We start from the raw sequence: 20577 nt of genomic DNA on the forward strand, positions 1-20577 counted from the left end.
CAGACGAATCCCAGGGGACCCCAAAACTCCTGGCCCTGGGAAACACTCCCAGTCATCCTTGCCTTCTGCCTTCTTTTAAGTACAAAGCCCCTTTTCTGCTTTCCCACCATTCGGTCCTACACAGAAACCCACGACCCGGAGGTGCAACGCGCTAAGAGAAAATCCCCAGGTGCCGGGTTCTTGCTCTGAAACTCAGAGTTCTCTCAAAATCAGTGAAACAGGCGGCAACGAAGCTGTTAGGCCGGAACGTGTTAGCTTTTATCAAGCGAAGGCGAGATGGTCTGTCGCACGTGCTCCCCAAACGTGTCATCAATGATTTCAGCCAGGGTCGCGTGCGTGAACTCGTTCAGGGAATCAGACTGGGGGCGCCTGGCGGGCGGAGTACAGCCCGGGGCTCTCGACCCCGGGGTTGGGAGTTCTACCTTTACTACTTAAAAATAAAGTCTTAAAATATATATATATATGGAAGACAAATTTTAAAATGACACTAAAAAATTAATGGACATTTGAAAAGCATTCACCCCGATTAAAATCGGTCCGGCGGAAGGCAGCCGGCTCGGCCGGGCCGTGCCCTGCGCACGGGCTCGGCGGGGACACACGGCGGGGACACACGGCCGGCGCGCGGGGAGCGCCGGCAGCGTGACCGTGTCGCGTGTCCCCGCACGCTTCGGGCCGCCGGGGGCCTGTGGGGCTCGCAAGCGCGCGCGGCCCGGGAGCCTCCGGACGAGCACGGACACCGGAGAAGGCGGTGCCGGCGACGGAAGGCGCAGGCTGCGTGTGGCCGCGCGGTGACCCGGCCGCCGCCCCGACCGGCCCGCGCACGACGGACCGCGAGCCCCGTCCCCGCCGCCCGCTCTCCGGGTCCTTCCAGGGCGGCCCCTGCGGCGGGAGGACACGGGGGCGCGGGAGGTCAGGTCTCGCAGACCCGCAGCCCGTGCGCCCCCGAAGAAGGCCCGCGAGCGCCCCGCCCCGCCGCCCCGCGCCAGGGCCCGCGCCGGAGGGCCGATCCCCGAGGGGCGTGCGGGGGCGCCGCCGGGTCGCGCGGGCCGGGAGGGCCGGACCTCCGCGCCGAGCCGCCCCGCGCACCCCGGCAGGAGAGGCGAGCCCCGCGGTGCCCAGGGAGGCCGCGGGGCGGCGGCGGCGGCGGGGCGGGCGCGCGGAGGACGCGGGCGCACGCGGACGCCAGGCGGAAGGCGCGCGCGGGGCGCGGAAGGACGCGGACGCCGACGGCGGTCCCGTCAGGCCCGCCCTCGCCCGCCCCCGGCGCGGCGCCCCGCCCTCTCCCCGCCCCCCGGCCGGCCGGCGCCCAATCACAGCGCCGCGCACGTGACGAGCGCTGCCTGCGATGACCTCATCCCTGGTGTGGGATGACGTCAAATTCAAGATGGATGGAATCACAGCGGCAGCGGCGGCTGCGGCGCGCGCGAGCCGAGTGTGAGCGGAAAGGGGCCCGGCGTCTGCCTCGGGGCTGGAGACCGGTGAGTAACTGTCACGCCCCTCGCCCTAGGAGAACTGCGGGGCCCCGTGGGAGGCCACAGTCTCCTCGCAAAACGCGGCCTTTCCTGACGTAACTCTGAGGTGATTTCTCTCCTCTTTTTTCTCTCCACCAGCGGGTTGCGGGCTCCGAGCGCTTCTGCGCGTGCGCGGGGCCCGGGCTCTCACCGAGCATGCCCCAGGCTCCCACGTAGCCGATTGTGCCTTCACACTGCGCATGCTCCTTGCCCGCACTTGGCCTCGCCCTCGCCAGTGCGCACGCTCCGTCCCCGGCTGGTCTTCCCTCGCCCGGCCAGGTGCCCCCCTGGGCGGGACGCCGCGACCTCGGCGCGAGCGTGTGCGCCGGGCGGTTGGGACGCCTTCCGGCCGGGGGCGCGTGCTCCGGTCCGCTGCGGGCGTGGGGGCGCGCCGGCGACGGGGTGGGGTGTGCGGAGGCTGGGGGGCAGCGGGGACCCCGCACCTGCCGCCGCCTGCTCCCCGGCGCCCCTCGGTCCCGCCCCGCGGCCGCCGGCCAAACCCGGCCGCAGCCCACGTTGGCTTCGCGGCCCCGCCCCCGCCCGCCTCCGCGCCGGCCCCTTGCGGGACGCGTGGCCCCGCCGCGCGCCCCTTTCCCCGCGGAACCCCCGGGGGCCCCGGCGCTCGGACTCCCCGCCGCGGGCCGCGGGCCTCAGTGCGGAGCTGTGGCCGGCTCCGCACTGAGAGTCTGCGGGCGCTGGGGACGGGGTGGGTGGGGACCCGCGGTTCTGGGCACCCCCGCGCACGGACCTCCGACGACGGGAGCCCCGGGGGTTCCGTGGGCCGCTGGCCGCCCGGGCCGCTCATTTCGAACGGCTTCGGCGGCTGTGAAGGATCGCGGCCCGGGGAAGCCCCTCGGCCCCAGCGCTGCGCCCCAGCCGCGCCGCTCCGCCAGCCTGGGGCTGCGAGCTTGGAGAATGCGGCTGGAGCGGCACGTGGACGCGCGGTGCTTCCGGAGACCGGCCGTCCCTCGCGATCGCCCCAGGGCGGGCCCGGGGCGCAGAGGTCCATCCGCCCCCGCTCGGTGCAGCATCCCGGGGTCCTTCCGTGCGGCGGCCGGCCGCCTGCGCGCCGCGGGCATCAGAGGGCATGGGCGGGTCACAGTGGTCCCGCAGTGCTCACAGTGAGCGCCGGGAGCCATCAGCCGGCCGCCTGCGCGCGGGGCTCGCGGGGCACAGCGGGCTCATCGACCTGGGGCCTCTCATTGACAGTCCCTCGTAAACCCGTTTGCTCGTCCACCTCTAGTGTCCGATTGTCATTACTTCCAAATTTAAGTCCTCCCGGATACGGTGCTGGAAAGAAGGTGGAAATTTGGGGTGTTGGTGTGCTTAGTCATTCGCTCCGGTAACACGAGTCACTGAACGTGGGGTGAGGGGTCAGCCCAGACTTCAGGGAACCTAGCAGTGTTTGCGGCGGGCGATGCTGGGTGTGTAACCAGAGAGCGTTCTTGGGAGTCTCGGGGTGAGCAGGAGGTGACGGAAGGGACTTCTGGTTGTCCCCAGACCCACCACGGATGAGGGGAGCTGGTTCACAGCCGAGGTTTGCCAGGCTGTGCTGATGGGCTAGAGAGGAAAGAGGTTTCCGGTTTGGGGGAGCTGGTGGTTGGCACCACACCTAACCAAATAAGGAATGTGTGAGGACAGCAGATGTGGGTACGGGCGAGGGAAGCGGGCCCAAGTGCTGCCCTGGGCCTGTGGCGTTGGCTGGGATGGAGGTGCTCGGCGGGCCCCTGCGGGCCCAGGGAGACTGGGAAGCAGAGGTGCAGATGTGGGCGTCGCCGTCCAGCCGGCCTGCCAGCACCAGGAGCTCCTGCAGAAGGCAGAGCTGCCGCCTGAGCTCCCTCACAGACGCCGCCGCCGGGAAGGTGAGCAGGTGCAGGGCTTGAACCGTGAGCTCCTCCTTTCTCTCCTGACCCAGCAGATACTTGCAGGCCCGTGCCAAGCGCCGGGGACACACAGGAAAGTAAGCGCGCTTCCTTTCGAGGGCTGTCACGAGGGAGGTTGACAGAAAAGCAGGTCACCCAGAATAGTTGTGCCGTTCCTGCAGACCGGCGGCGGGAGCACTGTGCTGGTTCACCCAGGACTGAGCCATTGGCTGGGGGCGCCACAGGGGGAGCTTTGCAGGGACAGTGACCTTGGAGCTGGCTCTTCCTGGAGAAGTTGGCCAGAGGAAGGTAGGAGAGGCATGTTGGGTGCTGGACGTGGCGTACAGGCTCGTGGGGGGGACGGCAGCGAGTGTCCACCGAGGGCGGAAAGATGCGATGACCAGACAGTGAAGAGGCGGGTACGCCGGTCTGCGGAGTTCGCATTTTGTCCAGGAAGTAATAGAAGAGTCAGGGTAGTGTTGGAAAGGCAGTGATGGGGCCAGCGTTCCTTAGCAGAAGCAAATGGAAGGCCTCATCTCCACTCCTGCATTCAGGCTCATCAGACGACAGAAAAGTCAACGAGTTTGTATCGTGCAAGATGCCGTGGGGGACCATGGGAGGACTGTCAGGAGACGTTAAGGAGATTCTTCGTCCTCACGCAGTCGGCAGCTCCGCTGGGGGACAAGCCACAGATTCCCACGTCATGGGCGCGGGCCTGGCTGCGGCACCGGCGTTGGAAGGTGCTGGCTCGTTGCTAACTGAAGGGGTCCTGCCACATCTCTTGGCTAGCCAGGGCTCCCAGGGCGGTGCCCCAGATTGGCGGGCTTACTGGAAACGTATTCACTCCCGGTTCTGGAGCCCAGACGTCCAGGGCCAGGCGTGGGCCGGGTCGGCTTCTCCTGCGGCCTGTCGCGGCTCGTAGAGTCCCATCTTCCCTGTCGTCCTGTGTTTGGCCCTCTGTGTGCTGGTGTCCTCCTCTCCCGTGGTAGGGACACCAGTCAGCTTCACACCCTCAAGTCCTCATTAAAAGCGATGATGCCTTTAAAGATTCTGTCTAAATATGCTTGTTTTTTTTTTTAAGATTTTATTTGACATAGAGACAGCACATGCCTGTGCATGAGTGGGGAGAGGGGCAGAGGGAGAGGGAGAAGCAGGCTCCCTGCTGAGCAGGGAACCCAGTGTGGGGCTCCATCCCAGGACCCCGAAATCATGACCCCAGCCAAAGGCAGATGCTTAGCCGACCGAGCCGCCCAGGCGCCCCTAAATACTCTTGCATTCTGACATGCCAGGGAAGGGGGGTGGTTAGGGCTTCAGCCTGTGATGTGGTGTGGAGAGGGGGACACACAGTCCAGCCCATGGCAGAAGGCTTACTGGAGGGACTGGACTTGAGCTGAGCTTTGAAGGATGATCAGCGTTCAGCTGAGTGGAGCGCTGGAGAGTGGTAGATGAGGCCTCAGACATTGAAGATACGGTCGTGGGAGCAGCAGGACACTCGGGTTGTGTCCCAGAGACGCAGCATCTGAAGCAGGAAGTCGTCGCAAGAGACTAAAGAAAATTTATCGTTTGTGGTTTTTTTTTTTTTTTAAGATTTTATTTATTTATTTGACAGATCACAAGCAGGCAGAGAGGCAGGCAGAGAGAGAGGTGGAAGCAGGCTCCCTGCTGAACAGAGAGCCCCACATGGGGTTCGATCCCAGGACCCTGGGATCATGACCTGAGCAGAAGGCAGAGGCTCTAACCCACTGAGCCCCCCCCCAGGCAGGCTGGGAAAGAAACTTTAAATAGTGGTTTGTGACCAGATTCACAGAAGTGTGGCATCTATGGTTTTAAATTTTTGCATTTTAACCTAACAGAGAACCATGTTTTCATTATTTCTTTTTGACGCAGCTCTTAGTGCTCAGCTAAACTATCACATCGAGGCATTTCCTAAGCATTCTTTCCAAACCCCTAGTTTCTAGGAAGTTACAGCACCCTGTGTATTTTCCTTATAGTCCGGCCTGAAGTTACCTTTGTCATTTCTCTTGTTCATTATCTCATTTACCCCACTAGAATTGGGGGGCCTTGTCTGTTCTTTGCATCCCGTATTTCAGGCTTGTCTAGCCATGCCTTGCACATAATAAGAGCTCAATAAATGAGGTGAATTCATAGGTATTCCCTAGCGTGTACGTCCAGTGGGTGCTGGGAGCTTTGTTTAGGAAGGCTTGTCCCGCCGCAGGATTGTAAAGGATGGACTTGGAGAGCGTGGCAGGAAGAATGAGTAACACTTGGAAAGGTATCGGTTAGGGTCCTCTAATAACAAGAACAGAAACAGTCTAACTTGAACAGAGCAAGGAGTTTATGACCGAGACAGAAGGCTGCTCCTGAGGTTTAAGGAAAAGCTAGAGAATTGGGCCAGGAAGTACGGAAACCAAGGTAACTGGCAGGAGTCAGCATGGCGGGGACCGGCCGGCTGCATTCTCAGACCCATCTTCCGGGGAGAAAGTTTGTGGTCTGTGTGGCTTTGGTTGTGTGCCTGCCCCTAAGCTAGGACAGCGCAGCTCATCGGACGTCCTCCCGGGATACGGGTGGGTCCTCCAGAGCCAAACGAGAGAGGCGGCGCTGCGAGTCCAGGTGCCCGTGGTGGGCCCGAGCTATGTCACAACAGAGCACACCCGAAACTGAAGCCAGCCCCTCAGGAGAGGCTGAACACGGGGTGACACGGGACCCAAGAGGCTGGCACTCCTGCCCCAGGGGGATGCGAGTGAGGAAGGCTGGCTTCGAAATCTGAGAAGCCTTAGACGATGTCCGCGTTGTCCCCAAGTGAGTGGTCAGACCTGACTTAGAGCAGCGCTTCTTGTCTCCTTCGAATAACGAAATCGGGGGAGCGTCAGGCCTGCATCCAGATGTGAGGGTTCGGGGGATCGGTGTGCGTGTGCTCCAAAGTCACGTGGGCGCTTTGTTTCCGACGAGGTGTTGGCTTTGTGACGAGCTCCCCCTGTGCGGTGTGTAACGGCTGGGGCTGTCAGCACCGTCCAGCACTCCCAGGGACGGCGTGTGTGGAGCTGGGGTTTAGGCTCACGTTCTGGATGTAAGCAGACGTTTTCCTGTGGAAGTGGTGCCAAGGGTTTTCTGGGCCAGTCTTGGAGCAAGTTGGACTCACAGTGTGCCTCAGCTCTGACACCGGCCTGAGTTTTACTCTCCAAAGCTTGAAAGTCAGTGACGTCATCTCGGCCCCTTCCCATCTCCCTTCCTGGGCCCCTCACTTACCTCCCGGTGCCCTTTTTATCCCAGTGCTTAGCTGTGCTTCGTTTTTTCCTGCACATGTCACCGGAATGCTCTGTATTCCAAAACTGGCTACCTTCCCTCCAGCCCCTAAAAAATCTTAGTTCCTTGATGTAACATTGGTGTAAAGAGGAAATTATTTGCATTCAATTAATTTCTATGAAGATACGAATCCCTGCTTCTCTTGGCATTTAGTACCTGAGGAATTTAATTTATAATAAATTGGTATAAAATAATTCTGGTATAAAATTGATATAAAATAATCTTCTGTGGTTCAGTGGCAAAGGGCTTTGTGGCTGTGCTGGGGAATTGGAACTGGGGGCCTGTGTAAGCATTTAGCAGGATTTTCCAAGCCCTGGTGCCACCGGCTGTGTGTTTCTGAGAGGGACCTCTAGTAGGAGTGGAAGAATGGACCTCGCTGTTGCGGGAGTCCGGGGAGCCGGGAGTCCCAAGTCTTCCCCGCTGTCCCCACTGCGCACTCCCCCACCCTCCACCCGGCCACAGTCACTGCTTCCCGACGTCCGTGTGCTCGGGGCATCGTCTGTATCCATCATCCTGTTCGATTTTTGTGTCTCCGTCCTGCCGCGGCAGCGTGTGCGGCTGGATGGCCGGCGGTCGGCCTGCTCCCTCCTGTCCCGTCACCAGCATCTCTTACGACTGATAACACTCGGTACCATAAACCTTCAGGAGAGCAAGGACGGAATGTGCGCCCGCCGCGTGGGAGGCGCCGCAGACAGAGCTGCTCGCTCCCCGTGCAAGTCCTGTGTGGCGAGTAGGGTTCGCCCAGGGGACAGGCTGAGGAGCTATGACTCGGAGGGATCAAGTGATCTTACCAGGGTGCGCACCAGGGAGCAGAGCCAGGACCGGAGACAGACACCGATTTGAAGGTCTTGTCCGTGGAGCTGTGAGGTCTGTGAGTTGCTGACCGTAAAGATTCCCATTTTGAAACTTCAGGAAACAGCACGAGATGGGAAGGGTTCAGGCCGAGCCCGGGGAGGGCTGCGTGTACAGGGATGCGGGCGGCCGCACGCCGGCCCGGTGTCCGTCTGGCTTTCCGGGGGGCTTCCGCTGAGCTCTTTCTGTCCACCGTCAGCGGCTCTCTGGCCCGCGTGTCACCCACTCTCCTCTTCAGAGCGCCGGGCTTCTCACTATGACTGCGGCGACAGCAGGGACTCTGCCCGATGAGTCAAGTGGAGATGAGCAATGGAAAAGGAGTGGGGGGCGGACTCGGGGGCAGCACGCACTTCGGGTGAGGGCGGCTCGGCGTGCGGTGTGCGGACTCGTGCAAGTCCGAGGTCCCCGTAGTCCTCGTTAAAACAGGTGAGAATAGGGGGTGTCTTGAGCCGGGTCCCCGCAGCCGCGGCCCCAGGCCTGAATTTTGCTTCGCCGCTCGCCTTCGATGGGACCTTGAACAAGTCACTTGACCCTCTGGCCCCGGGTGTCTCATCTCTGTTGTGATCCTGGTGCGTGCCTGTGAGGGTGGCCGGAGCTCTCAGTGCGGGGCTGAGATGGCAGCGGTGGCGCGTGGTCGAGGAGGCGCCCGCAGGGCCGCAGCTGCCGGGTGGCAGTTGGCGCCCGGCCGAGCATCACGGGTGCCACTGTGGCATCGCCTGCACTCACGTGTCCGGAGTGTGATGGCCGTGACCCCTCTCCAGGCAGGCCGTCTCGCTGAGGACTCTGAGTGGAGGGTGAGCCGAAGGAGTCGCCTTACACGGTTTTCAGGGACAGCGACGACTTCCCATGCAGCCCACCTGTGACTGACTGGTTTCCCCCAATTCCCAAATGTCTTCATTCAAAGACTGTGGGAGCCCGTGGTTGAAGGGACTAGAAGCAGTGATTCAGAACACAAGCAGGGGTCACAGGAGCTTGAGGAAGGCAGGAGGAGGAGCTTCTCTGAAGCGTTGTTTGGGCACACGGCAGGAGGCTGCGGGCGACACGTGCGGTCGCGTGTGCTCCGTGTCCAGGGACGCGGCGGTCCTCATGGTGTCGTCCTCACACACCTCCTTCGCCCGCGCTTGTGCCTTCAGGTGTCCTGTGTGTCTTCGTTTGGAGTTCCCCAAGAGCCGACCCCGAGCCACGGGTTCAGAGTCGGTGTTCATCGGCGAGATGGTCCCGGGAAGCACAGGATAGGTGGCAGGGAGAGAAGCAACAGGGAGACCCGTGGAGAGTTCGTTATCCAGGGGCGCCGGGGTGGCCCCGTGGGTTGAAGCCTCCGCCTTCAGCTCAGGTCATGATCCCAGGGTCCTGGGATCGAGTACCGCATCAGGCTCTCTGCTCAGCAGGGAGCCTGCTTCCCTCTCTCTCTCTCTCTCTGCCTGCCTCTCTGTCTACTTGTGATCTCTGTCTGTCAAATAAATAAATAAAATCTTTAGGAAGAAAAAAAAAGAGTACGTTATCGAGCGAGGTGCCTGCTCACATTTAGACACCAAACCGAATTCCTGAAGAGAGCTGAACCAGTTTCCCCCAGAGCTTCATGTCCAGTAAGGACACCCTTCCAGCGCTTCCAGTACAATTCTTAGAGGTGTCGTTAATGCCTCACCTTCTTACCCACTCAGGTCAGTCCATTAGAAACCCAGGTAACTGCCTTGGCCTCCCCTGCCACCTCGGTCCAGGCACCACCGGGTCATGTGGATGACTGGATCGTTGCTGTAGACTCCTAGCTGGTCTGGGCCACAGTCCTGTCTCAGCTGCCGTGTTGCTGCAGGCTCCTAGCTGGTCTCCCAGCTTCCACCGTCCCATGCCTGCTAGGATCCATTCTCAGCATCGGAGCTAGAGTGATCCTTTAGAAACATAGTTCGGGTCCTTGTCATTTTCCTGCCAGAATCTTCCAGCGACTGCCCATTTCACCTGTGGTGGAGAGCTCGGTTTTCCTGTGCTTACTCAGCCCCGCAGCGTCTTAGCGGCTCCCTGCTCCAGCCCTGCCCTGACCAGCTCTTCCCTCCGCGTGCAGTGCTTGTCCCTTGGGATTTTCGTGGCCCCCTTGCCTTCTCCAGACCTTCTTGAGTGGCATTTTGTTGAATGAGCGAATGGATGCGTGACTTGCAAAGTTCTGGTACAGTTCGTAGTGTGTCTTCAGTGTAAATCTGTGTTCCCGTTTGCGTCTCCCCAGAGCATCCTGCGGTAGCTGCGGCTCTCCCTGTTTGCAGTGGGCGACACCGAGGTGGGCTAGCCCGCAGCGCTGACGTCACAACCCTCTTGACCCCGGCTCATGGGGGGGAGTAGGAGCACGGTGTGCGCGCTTGTGCGTGTGGACCTGAGCATGTGTGACTGGGACTGACATTTTCCACTCCGTCCTAGTCAGTTTATGATGTTAAGAGACCCTTTTTGAAAAATACTTGTCCGTGCTATTAACGCTCCATCTGTGGCGTTTTCCTGTGGCAGCGTCTGAACTGGGTTTCTCATGGTGGTTAGCGCTCTAAACAGCATGTGGTGCGCAGCCGAGCTGTAAATGGGGCCTCACAAGTTGTTTGCTTCTCTGCTGGCCTCTGGGAGAGATGATCGGGCGAGCATAAGTAAACGCGATCCTGGAGACATGTAGCAGGGTTGAGGGGAAGTTAAAATGGCTAACGGGAAAGGAAGGACAAAGCTCTCTATCAAGCAGCGGCAAACAGAGGAATTAAAATTTGGCGCTGCTCTGAAGCCAGCTCAGGTCGGAATGAGCAGAAACTCCGTGCACTCTGACCAAGGCGTCTTTTTGGGGACACTGTCCCTGATTGTGGTTGTGTCTCGGAGCCCATTAAATTCAGTCAGCGCCATAGTGGGGAGTCAGAAGAGCAGGAGAGAAGTTCGTGCACCATGCTTGGTCGTTACAGGCCCGTGGCCCAGCACACGCTTCTTCGTGGGCTCTTCGGAAGAGTCCGTGTGCTGGCGGACCAGCAGAGGTTGAGCCTTTGAAACCAGAGGAGAACTTGCCCGTGTCCTGGGTGCCGAGGTTGGTACATGTACAGCCTGCCCTCCAGAGAATGAGAAACCTGCCACCAGCAGACCTGGTTACTTTGAATCCATTCAAAAATAAATGCCGTAACTGTTTTATTTTATTACTTTTTTAGAGCAGGGAGAGCCAGAGGGATAGAGAGGGAATCTCGGGCAGGCTCCACGCCCAGTGCAGAGCGGGACCCGGGGCTCGATAGCGGGACCCGGGGCTCGATCCCACGACGCTGAATCTCAGGCAGGCTCCACGCCCAGTGCAGAGCGGGACCCGGGGCTCGATCCCACGACACTGAGATCGTGACCAGAGCCAAAATCACGAATTGGACGCTCAACCGACTGAGCCCCCCAGTGCCCCTAATCACCGTACTGTTTTAAAGAAGGCACCACAGTCAAAGCAGAGATGAGGTGTTCTAGCAACAGAAGCCCGAGTGAAGGGTCGGCTTTGGAGAGTCTGCGATTGTCTCTGTGGAAAATGGCTTTCCCTTTGTTGAGAGCCTGGGTGGTATTAATAGGGACCTTTTTCTTTGATACCGAATTAAATGTTTGCCTTGTACGAGATGTTGGCCCAGCCAGCCTTTGCACCAAGGCTAAAGGAGGGCACAGTCGCCCCACCCGTTTCGTGCGAGAGGCCTGGCGCGCAGGGGGGAGGGCGGCACCCTCTCACCCCGGCGCCTGGGCCTGGGCCTGCACCGTCCACCAGGCCTTCCCGGCTCACCTTTAGACTGGAAGAGAATGACAGTGACCTCTCATTTCAGACCCTTAATTTGCAAGGAGCAGTAATTGTGTTTAGATCGGGACACAGTTTCCTCTGTGCTGTCGCGGAAAACGGGAACTGGTCAGAGAACAGCACTCGGGGTGGCAGGGTTAGCCTGAGAAAGCAGCCAGGCTCTCCGGTGTTGAACATTCTGATCTTGGCTAAACCCTGTGATGTGTGAGTGATCTGTAAGTGAAATTCTTTCTCTTTCCAGGTTCTTCCGTGTTTTTAAAGGTCTGGTGAGACGACCCCCCCTGCAACCCAGGGGTCACAGTTCACATGGTGGATAAGTGCCTCCCGCGATAAGACTGACTTCCTTTCAGAATCCCGGCCTTAACAGCTCTGGCTCTTCGTGCTTCCTCTCCAGAGAGAAAGGGCTAGAACCAAGCCTCAAGCAGATGGGACCCCTAATGTGCAGACCTCTCCTTGCAAACCGTGCTTCTGCCCAGCCGCCGAGGCCCGGCAGCCCCCCGCTGGTATGAGGGCACCGGAGCCGCGGTCCTCCGTCCCAGAGCCGCTCAGCCAGTGACCGGCGCACCCTGCGAGCGCCGAGCCCCCTGCGGCCGCTCCTCGTGCTGTCCAAGTAAGCCCGTTCGCCCGCGGGAGCGCCGCTGGGGTCCCACCGGGGAGGAGCGCCCCGTCCCGTGGAGAGCTCTGGCCGTGTTTCCGCAGTAACCGTGCGCTTTGTGTTGCAGGTGGGCGCCCGCGATGGAGGGGCTGCTGCACTACATCAACCCGGCCCACGCCATCTCCCTGCTGAGCGCCCTCAACGAGGAGCGCCTCAAGGGGCAGCTGTGCGACGTGCTCCTGATCGTGGGCGACCAGAAGTTCCGAGCGCACAAAAACGTCCTGGCCGCCAGCAGCGAGTACTTCCAGACGTTGTTCACCAGCAAGGACAGCGGGTCCCAGACCGTCTTCCAGCTGGACTTCTGCGAGCCGGACGCTTTCGATAACGTCCTGAACTACATTTACTCCTCGTCCCTGTTCGTCGAGAAGAGCAGTCTGGCGGCCGTGCAGGAGCTCGGCTACAGCCTCGGGATTTCCTTCCTGACCAACATCGTCTCCAGAACCCCGCAGGCCCCCTTTCCGGCGTGCCCCAACAGGAAGAAAGTACTCCTCGAGGACGATGAAAGCAGTTCTCAGAAGAGAAGCGTCATCGTCTGCCAGAGTCGAAACGAAGCCCAGGGCAAAACTGGGAGTCCGAACCAGCCCGACCGAAGCCACACGGCCCGGCCCTCCCCGAGCACCGCCATCAAGACTGGCCCCGGTAAGCCCCACGTCCCCAAACCGGCCGAGCCGCTGCCCGGCTCGCCGCTGGCCGAGAAGGGCTGGCCGAGAGACGGCTCTGTGGGCTTCGCGAAGGCGGCGGAGCGCGCGGGGCCTCTGGAGGAGCCCGGCAGAGGCGGGCTGGGGACGCGGAGCGCGCCGCTGTCTTCCAGGCCCTCGCAGGACAGGGAGGCCGTGGACGATAAACTCCCCAAAGGCAAAGCCATCGAGCTGGCTCTGAAGAGACCGCGGCCGCCGGTGTTGTCCCTCGGAAGCGCGTCGGAGACCCCGTACGTGCTGAAGGAGGCGCACAAAGGAGGAGGTCCGGGCGAGGACAGGAACCTGCTGTACTACTCCCCGCTGGGGCTGGCGGTCCCGTCCGGCGGCGCAGGGCCGGGGAAGCCCGGCATCGACAGGAGCGGCCCGCTCGTCAAGAGTCTGCTCAGACGCTCGTTGTCCATGGACAGCCAGGTGCCCGTCTACTCGCCCGCCATAGAGCTCAAGTCTTCCCAGGGGCCCTCTTCTGGGGCGGGCGAGGTGCCGGGGAGTGTGTTCTGTGCCCTGTCTCAGAAGTCGTCTCTGAAGGAGTGCGGGGAGAAGGCGGCCGTCGACGGGCGGAGCCCCGCGCCCCCGCCGCACCGCCTCAGGTCCTTCAGCGCCTCGCAGTCCACGGACAGGGAGGGCGAGCCGGCCGTGACCGAGGTCCGCATCAAGACGGAGCCCCGCAGCCCGCTGTCCGACCCCTCTGACATCATCCGCGTCACCGTGGGAGACCCGGCCGCTGCCACCGCCAGGGACCTCTCCCTGAAAACCGAAGACGACCAGAAGGACATGAGCAGGCTCCCGGCAAAAAGAAGGTTCCAGGCGGACCGGAGGCTGCCGCTGAAGAAGGTTAAAGAGGCCGAGCACGGGTCTCCGGTGTCCGAAGACAGCTTCGAAGAGGGCTCCAGCCCCCCCCTCGCCGATGCAGAGTTTCCGGATTCTGACTTGAACAAGGATGAATTCGGTGAGTTGGAGGGAACAAGACCCAACAAAAAATTTAAGTGCAAACATTGCCTTAAGATCTTTAGATCGACGGCGGGTCTTCACCGGCACGTTAACATGTACCATAACCCAGAGAAGCCCTACGCTTGCGACATCTGTCACAAGCGGTTTCACACCAACTTCAAAGTGTGGACGCACTGTCAGACCCAGCACGGCATAGTGAAGAACCCGTCACCGGCCTCTAGTTCACATGCCGTTTTGGATGAGAAATTCCAAAGGAAGCTGATTGACATAGTGCGAGAGAGAGAGATTAAGAAGGCCCTGATCATTAAGCTGAGGCGCGGCAAGCCTGGCTTTCAGGGCCAGAGTAGCTCCCAGGCCCAGGCCATCAAGAGGAACCTGCGGTCGCGAGCCAAAGGAGCGTACGTCTGTGCGTACTGCGGAAAAGCCTACCGCTTCCTCTCACAGTTCAAGCAGCACATAAAAATGCACCCGGGAGAGAAGCCCGTTGGCGTCGGTAGGGCCGCCAAGCCCAGAGAGCACGTCTCTCTCGAGAGGCCGGTAGAGAACAAGGAGGTTTACCAGTGCCGCCTCTGTAATGCTAAGCTCTCTTCTCTTCTAGAGCAAGGCAACCACGAGCGCGTGTGCAGGAACGCCACCGTTTGCTCCTACTGCAGCCTGCGGTTTTTCTCGCCCGAGCTGAAGCAGGAGCACGAGGGCAGGTGTGAGTACAAGAAGCTGACGTGCCTCGAGTGCATGCGCACCTTCAAGTCCTCCTTCAGCATCTGGCGGCACCAGGTCGAGGTCCACAACCAGAACACCATGGCGCCGGCCGAGAACTTCTCCTTACCCGTCCTGGAGCACAACGGGGATGCGACGTCCGCCGCCAGGCCCCCGGCGCAGCCCGAGCCCCACAGGGCCAACCACGCGGTCACTGCCAAAGACGACAACACCTTCAGCGACTGCTCGGAGCAGGTGAACTTCGACTCGGAGGACTCCTCCTGTCTGCCCGAAGACCTCAGCCTCTCCAAGCAGCTCAAGATCCACGTCAAGGAGGAGCCCGCCGAGGAGGCCGAGGAGGAGGCCCCCGAGGCCCGCGCCGCCCCCAAGGACGCCGGCTCCAGCAAGGACGCCAGCCTGTGGCCCTGCGAGAAGTGCGGCAAGACGTTCACGGCGCACAAGCAGCTGGAGCGGCACCAGGAGCTGCTGTGCTCCGTGAAGCCCTTCATCTGCCACGTGTGCAACAAAGCCTTCCGCACCAACTTCCGGCTCTGGAGCCACTTCCAGTCGCACATGTCTCAGGCCACGGAGGACTCGGCGCATAAGGACTCGGAGGCCTGCCCCGTGCCCACAAACTCTCCGTCCCCGCCCCCGCTGCCCCCGCCTCCGCCGCTGCCCAAGATCCAGCCCCTGGAGCCCGACAGCCCCACGGGTGTGGCCGAAAACCCCACGCCCGCCGCGGAGAAACTGTTTGTGCCCCAGGAGTCCGACACGCTCTTCTACCACGCGCCCCCCCTTTCTGCGATCACCTTTAAGAGACAGTTCATGTGTAAACTGTGCCACAGGACATTCAAGACGGCTTTCAGCCTCTGGAGTCACGAACAAAGCCACAACTGAAAGGCCGGCCCTTCTCACCTGTCGCGGAAGGGGCGGTGGTCTCCAGAGCGCGACCTTAATTGGAAATGTGCATCAGAAGCGAGATATTTTTCAAAAGAGAATAATAAAGCTTGGAAATTGTTACGCTTGAATAGAAGTTGGAGGTAAATTGATACTAATTAGTGATGATGTCCTCACTCAGCCTAGGAAGACTAAAATCTGTCGTGCGTCGGGCGTTTCCGTCACGGGATGATTGGACTTCATTCCTGTTGAAACGTGACTGATTTCACTTGTTTGCATGGTTCCTCATTCCACGGTGTCAGTATAATCTTCTCCCGGAGGTGGTCTTGGTTTTTTACCGATTCACAGTCAGTGAAATACGGTTCAAGTATTTCTTTTGATTCTGTCAGACGCCTAAGTTCTAGTTCAATCTCGGCCACGTTCCGAAGGCCACGGTGTGTCGGGAGCAAGTGAGTATAGTTGGTGGCCTCCAGTTAGATCTTAGGGTACTTTAGCAATAAAACAATGATAAGCCTCAACTTTATTAATAAGTTATCCTGACACTTGATAACAATAAATATTTGGTATTTTGTGGTCCTGTAAAAAAATTTTTTGTATGAAAACAGTGAGAAATTTAAATCAGCAATAGGCATATTTAGATTTTTACAAAGTAACAAAAGCTTGCTCTTGGGTCATTTACCATAACTCTTGATGGAAGATTTGGGAAATGAACACGTGAGGGTTTCTGGAAGGCCGCCAAGCCCGTTAACTAAAGCTTCTGTGGCGACAGGCGTGGTCATCGCAACCACTGTGCCATGAGCACGGGCCTCTGGTCTCAGCTCTGACCGGCGCTGGAAGGGCTGGCGGGTTCGGTCTCCTCCGGTTCGTGCTGTCACCAGTGGGGACATCTGAGTGCGTCGGGGACAGACAAGAAAGGTAGTATGAGGCACGCACTCCTTTTGAGTTGAATTGTGTTAGCGGAATAGTGAAGGTTGGGACATAGGCTTAGGTACCTCGGTCCCATGCCCCCAGTCCGGACATCTGCTGTGAGTGAGTCCCGAGTCAGCACGGAATCCCGAGATGGGCCCCGGGGGAAAACCCCGCGCAGGGTCTCCACGCGCTCTCCAGACCAGTGTTCGTAGTGGTCCATTTCCTGCCTCCGTTTCTGTTAGGATTTGTTGGAGTTCGCTGGGGTGAGATGTTTTTAGTGCGGCCGTCCTGCTCCGAGTCACTGCTTTAGCGTTCCGTAAATCTGTGTCAAAGCACTATCGAGGGTCCAAAATGAGTTTCGCTACCTATTTCGGCCCATAGGGTGTGGGCTGCCGTTTTTTTTCTAGTTTGTATAAGTTGTAATTAAAAGGCGCTTGTAGGCGTTCCCCAGAGCTCAGCGGGTATTTCTAAAGGGAAGACTCTTTCGCTGGTACAGGCGAGGGGTTAGGTATGAACAAGGGGAGATACTGTTGAGACTGCAAAATCTTCCCAAGCCAGTACTATATGGATGAAGGCTCCCGAGTTTATTAAGTTCTTTTTTTTTTGCAAGCTCTTCTCTCAAAAAAATAAATAAAAAAATAAAAAAAAATTACTGTGACTAAGAAGTAATTTGCTGAGTCCTTCAGTGTGTACCGCTGTAGCAGAAAAGAGCTCCGTCCTGCTCTGTCTTGTCCCCCACATCCCGCGCCAGCGGTAGGAAAGACTCTCAACTTCTGATCGAGACGCAAGCATTTTCATAAAATGCTGACTGGCTTTGCAGATCAGAGAAATCGCATGTGAAATTTTGCCTTTTGTTGTTTTCATGTGAAAACTATGACAAGTCACAAAATATCTGAGTGGCCCCTTCCTAATTTTGTTCTTACCTAAATTTGCTGGAGAAAGGAAAAAACGAAGCTGCAGTAACCACTTATTGCCCTCTTCATATTTTCTTGAAGAAATCTATGCATTTTAAAGATGAAACTAAAGCGTGTGATGTTTCGAGAAACATCTAGGTGGCTTATTGTTCATTGACTTAATTCCCTGCATAATGTGCTGTTTTCTTACTCTGAACACCTTGACAGCTGTCACTTCTTCGAAAAGACAGTCTCCCTCAGAGTAGTCCTTGCTTCTGGCCCTCAGACCGTGTGCGGTAATTCCACGGCACACGTGATCTGGGCATTGTAAATCCAGTATCCCAGGACTTGAACCTTTATGCTACGTTTTTGAAGATTTTTTAATAATGTTAATCAGTAAAAAAAAAAAAATATTTTTGATCTAAAGACAGGCTCAGCTTATCTGTTAGATTTTGAAAATTGCCAGTGTTTTGTCTCGTTCGTTTCACGTTTTTGTCTAGGCAAGGAGCGTTAAGATTTCAAATAAAATTTTGAACCAAAAACATTTATAATGCAGTTCTGGGTTTTCTATTACTTTTTATACTCTACCTTCAAAGCGTCAGGCTGAAAGAGTTTATTTTGGTGGTCAATAAAGAAAATAGGCTTCCACTCATGTAACTATTTTAAAAGTTTGGAAGTAAAATAATGAAAGACACGCATCGCTCCGTTTAAAAATGTTGATCTCACACAGCGGGCAGACCCTTGGTCTGTGAGACAGGTTGGTCTTTCATTGTTAGGACTCCGGCTTGTAAAGGTATTCTCGAAAACGTTTTTTTCTGATTAGAATTAATTTTTGAAAATGTAGAAAATCTCATTATTCCTTGTAAGTATTCAGGCTGCCTTTTTTTACGCAGTTGTGGAAAAGAATGTAAGATGTTTTAATATATTCTTTGTTAATCTGAGAACTTGCTATTGAATCATTTTCTTTGTGTGGGAGAGGGAAGAGGAAAAACCTAAAACACCTTTTTATCTACGTCAGCAATGGAGGTTACAAATAGTGTGCATTTTTTATAGTAATATTTCAACTTTAACAGAATATTCACCTTTAAAACTAGTTATGGCTAGGGTGCATTTATTGTTTTATCAAAATCTCTAAGAATTCAACCATGATGTCACTTTTGCATCTGGGGGGCAGGTGTGTGGTTCTCGGTTTTCCGTTCTGGAGCGGATCCCTAACAGCCTTTCAAAAATCACGCTCCAGTTCCTGTCCATCAGGAGTGGTCTTCCCCACGCACGCACCGCTGGTGCTGACGAGGGGAGAAACTGTACGACCAGAATACAATGTGCCCTTCTGTGGAGGCAGGGGGTGTCTTCCTCTGCAGGCCAGTGGCCCGGCCAGGGGAGGGAGACAGGAGAATCCTCGTGTGTGTGTGTGTGTGTGTGTCTGTGTACAACCAGAATCCAGAACCATAGGAATTAAAGGCATTTGAATTTTCTCACCACAAAAACAATTAAATGTCATGCATAGCAGGTTTCTTGATAAATTGCACTAATTCATATTGGGATATTACAAGTCCATTTTGTCGATTTCTGATTCCTCATTGATGTTTTTTGTAGTAATTGTGAAAAGTTATTTAAATAATGCTAGTACATTTAATAAGTTCTTTAACACTGGCTTTTTTTTTTTTTTTAAGTTTTAAAAAAAAAATAGGGTTTTCTTTTGCGGCTTTAGCACTTTAAGAAGTTTTATGTTCCCATCATGGTTAACTGCTTGTTCAGCGCTTCTCTGCGTGTTCCCTTCCGCGTGGCGGGGGACACTGGCTGGTCGCGTTTACGTTCCGGAGGCGGGGGCGTGGGTCGGTGTCAGGGTTTTCAGGAATTCCAGAGACCGTTGTTTGGGAACCAAAGCATTTTACTGTACATCTTGAAAATAATTGAACTGAGTGCTCTCTAGTCATTTATTAGTGCTGTGGTCAAATTTTCCACAAAGTTACACTTGGTTAATGTTAATTTTCAACTGGGGATAATTTCTTATTGACATTAATCCAATACCTTAAAACTTTTCATCGAGTAACACTTACTATTAAACAAATGTGGTTATAAACAGATTGTGTATATTTTGTTGTCAGATGCGTTCGCAGACTAAATCATTGTTTGGTTTTATTTAGGAATGAGCTTTGGGGAACTGAAAATTCCTGGTCCGATAGGATTTCTATCTAACGTTAAACCATTGCTTATTTGTATCCAATTCTGTTGTCCGTCTCCTTTGCTTACATCTTGACTACGAATGATTGGAGTCAATAAATTTGTACTGTACTTTGTTTGGAGTCGTGTCTCATTGCTGTGTTCCGGACGTTGGCAGCCACGGGGAGTAGCGCGTGCACTTCTGGGAGTACTGAGGGGGCCGCTGTGGGGGGATCTGGGGAGTAGCCCCTGAGCCGGGGGAGGTGCTGTGTCCCAGCGCGTCCAGCTTGCTTGGATAACCGGGTTTGCGCTCACAGGTCGGTCGCCCGGCCGCCACAGGTAGGTGATCGCTAGAACCTCACGTAAGCGACGACCTCACCCACCCACCTCTTGCTTTACTGGTCGCATTAGTTTGAAAACAGTCGTGGGGCCACCAAACGGGGTTAATTACCCCACACTGACGCTTCAGCATAGCAATTGATAATCTAGTTTTATTGCCTGATTTTCACGGCTTCCAGGTCACCCTGACCAGCCCTTTCCGTGATCCCGGGGCAGACGGCTTTCCCCGGTTCGGAGAGCCAAGCCGCAGCCATCTCTAGTGACCACCACCAGGCTGACCGCAGGCAGGGAAGGGGCTGGTCTCGGGCTCTCTTCCTCGCCTGACCCCCTAGACCCATCTTGGGGGCCTCTGGCTAACGATTCTGTGATCGCACGGCACCCCAGCAAAAAATACGATCTTGTTATATAATCCGTGCGACCTGTTACCCTGACGGCCACCACACGCTGTTTTGTTGAAAATGTTCCCTGGGCCCTTTCCTTTGTAGTAATTGCAGCCTCTTCATGGGCCTGTCGCGGTCCCGTGGCACACACTCAGGACCGCAAACGGCCGTGGTGGTCAAGTCGCGTCTCCAGTACGTGATGCGTGTCCCGGCCAGAGGCTCCCTCGGCTCCGCTGAGCCCGTCCGCTCCACGAGCTGGGACGGTTGAGCAGCAGGAATTCCGCATCCCCGGCGGGTGTCTGGAGGGCGAGCCTCCCCGAGCTGTCCCAGGCGCGCTTTAAAACCTGGGTGCCCTGTGACGGGCCATCAGCCCCCATCCTCCAAGGTAGGGTCCCCTGGCCAGTGCGTCGTCCCCACCCCTGCATTCTGCCCGGCGGGATGTCTTTGCTCCCATCCACGCGGGCTAGATCACTTCCAGGACACTCTTCCGACCCCTGTCCACCTGCTCCTCACCCCAGCTCTGTTCCCACAAAACCCCAAAGAGCCCTGTCAGCCCGTCGCCACCTTCTGGCCTGCGCAGGGGTGTTCTAGAGCAGGCCTCTTCTCACCTCAGCAAGCGCCCGGCAGGGGAAGGCGGTGTGTGTTGAGTCTCAGAAAAACCGTGAAGAAAAAACTTTGCCAGACGCAGCAGCCAGCCAGCAAGCAGCC

At 57.2% G+C, this 20577-nt stretch overlaps 1 protein-coding gene across 11 annotated transcripts; it reads left to right on the forward strand.

The window, feature by feature from the left end:
- Positions 1-1363: 1363 nt before the first annotated feature.
- ZBTB21 (zinc finger and BTB domain containing 21) lies at positions 1364-19293 on the forward strand. Of its 11 annotated transcripts, none has more exons than XM_082721743.1 (4): positions 1365-1478; positions 11533-11901; positions 12014-13590; positions 14191-19293. In XM_082721743.1, the coding sequence occupies exons 3-4, from the start codon at positions 12027-12029 to the stop codon at positions 15183-15185; spliced, it is 2559 nt and encodes an 852-aa protein (XP_082577869.1). In that variant the 5' UTR covers positions 1365-1478; positions 11533-11901; positions 12014-12026; the 3' UTR covers positions 15186-19293. The 11 variants fall into 11 exon arrangements, with proteins under 11 accessions (XP_082577859.1, XP_082577869.1, XP_082577868.1 ...); XM_082721734.1 differs by lacking the exon at positions 1365-1478 and adding an exon at positions 1760-1790; XM_082721741.1 differs by lacking the exon at positions 1365-1478 and adding exons at positions 2718-3373; positions 9744-9794 and having other exon boundaries at positions 12014-19293.
- The last annotated feature ends 1284 nt before the right edge of the window (positions 19294-20577 follow it).

Source organism: Mustela nivalis (genome assembly GCF_964662115.1).
Source record: "Mustela nivalis genome assembly, chromosome: 1".
NCBI classification, from domain to species: Eukaryota; Metazoa; Chordata; class Mammalia; order Carnivora; family Mustelidae; genus Mustela; species Mustela nivalis.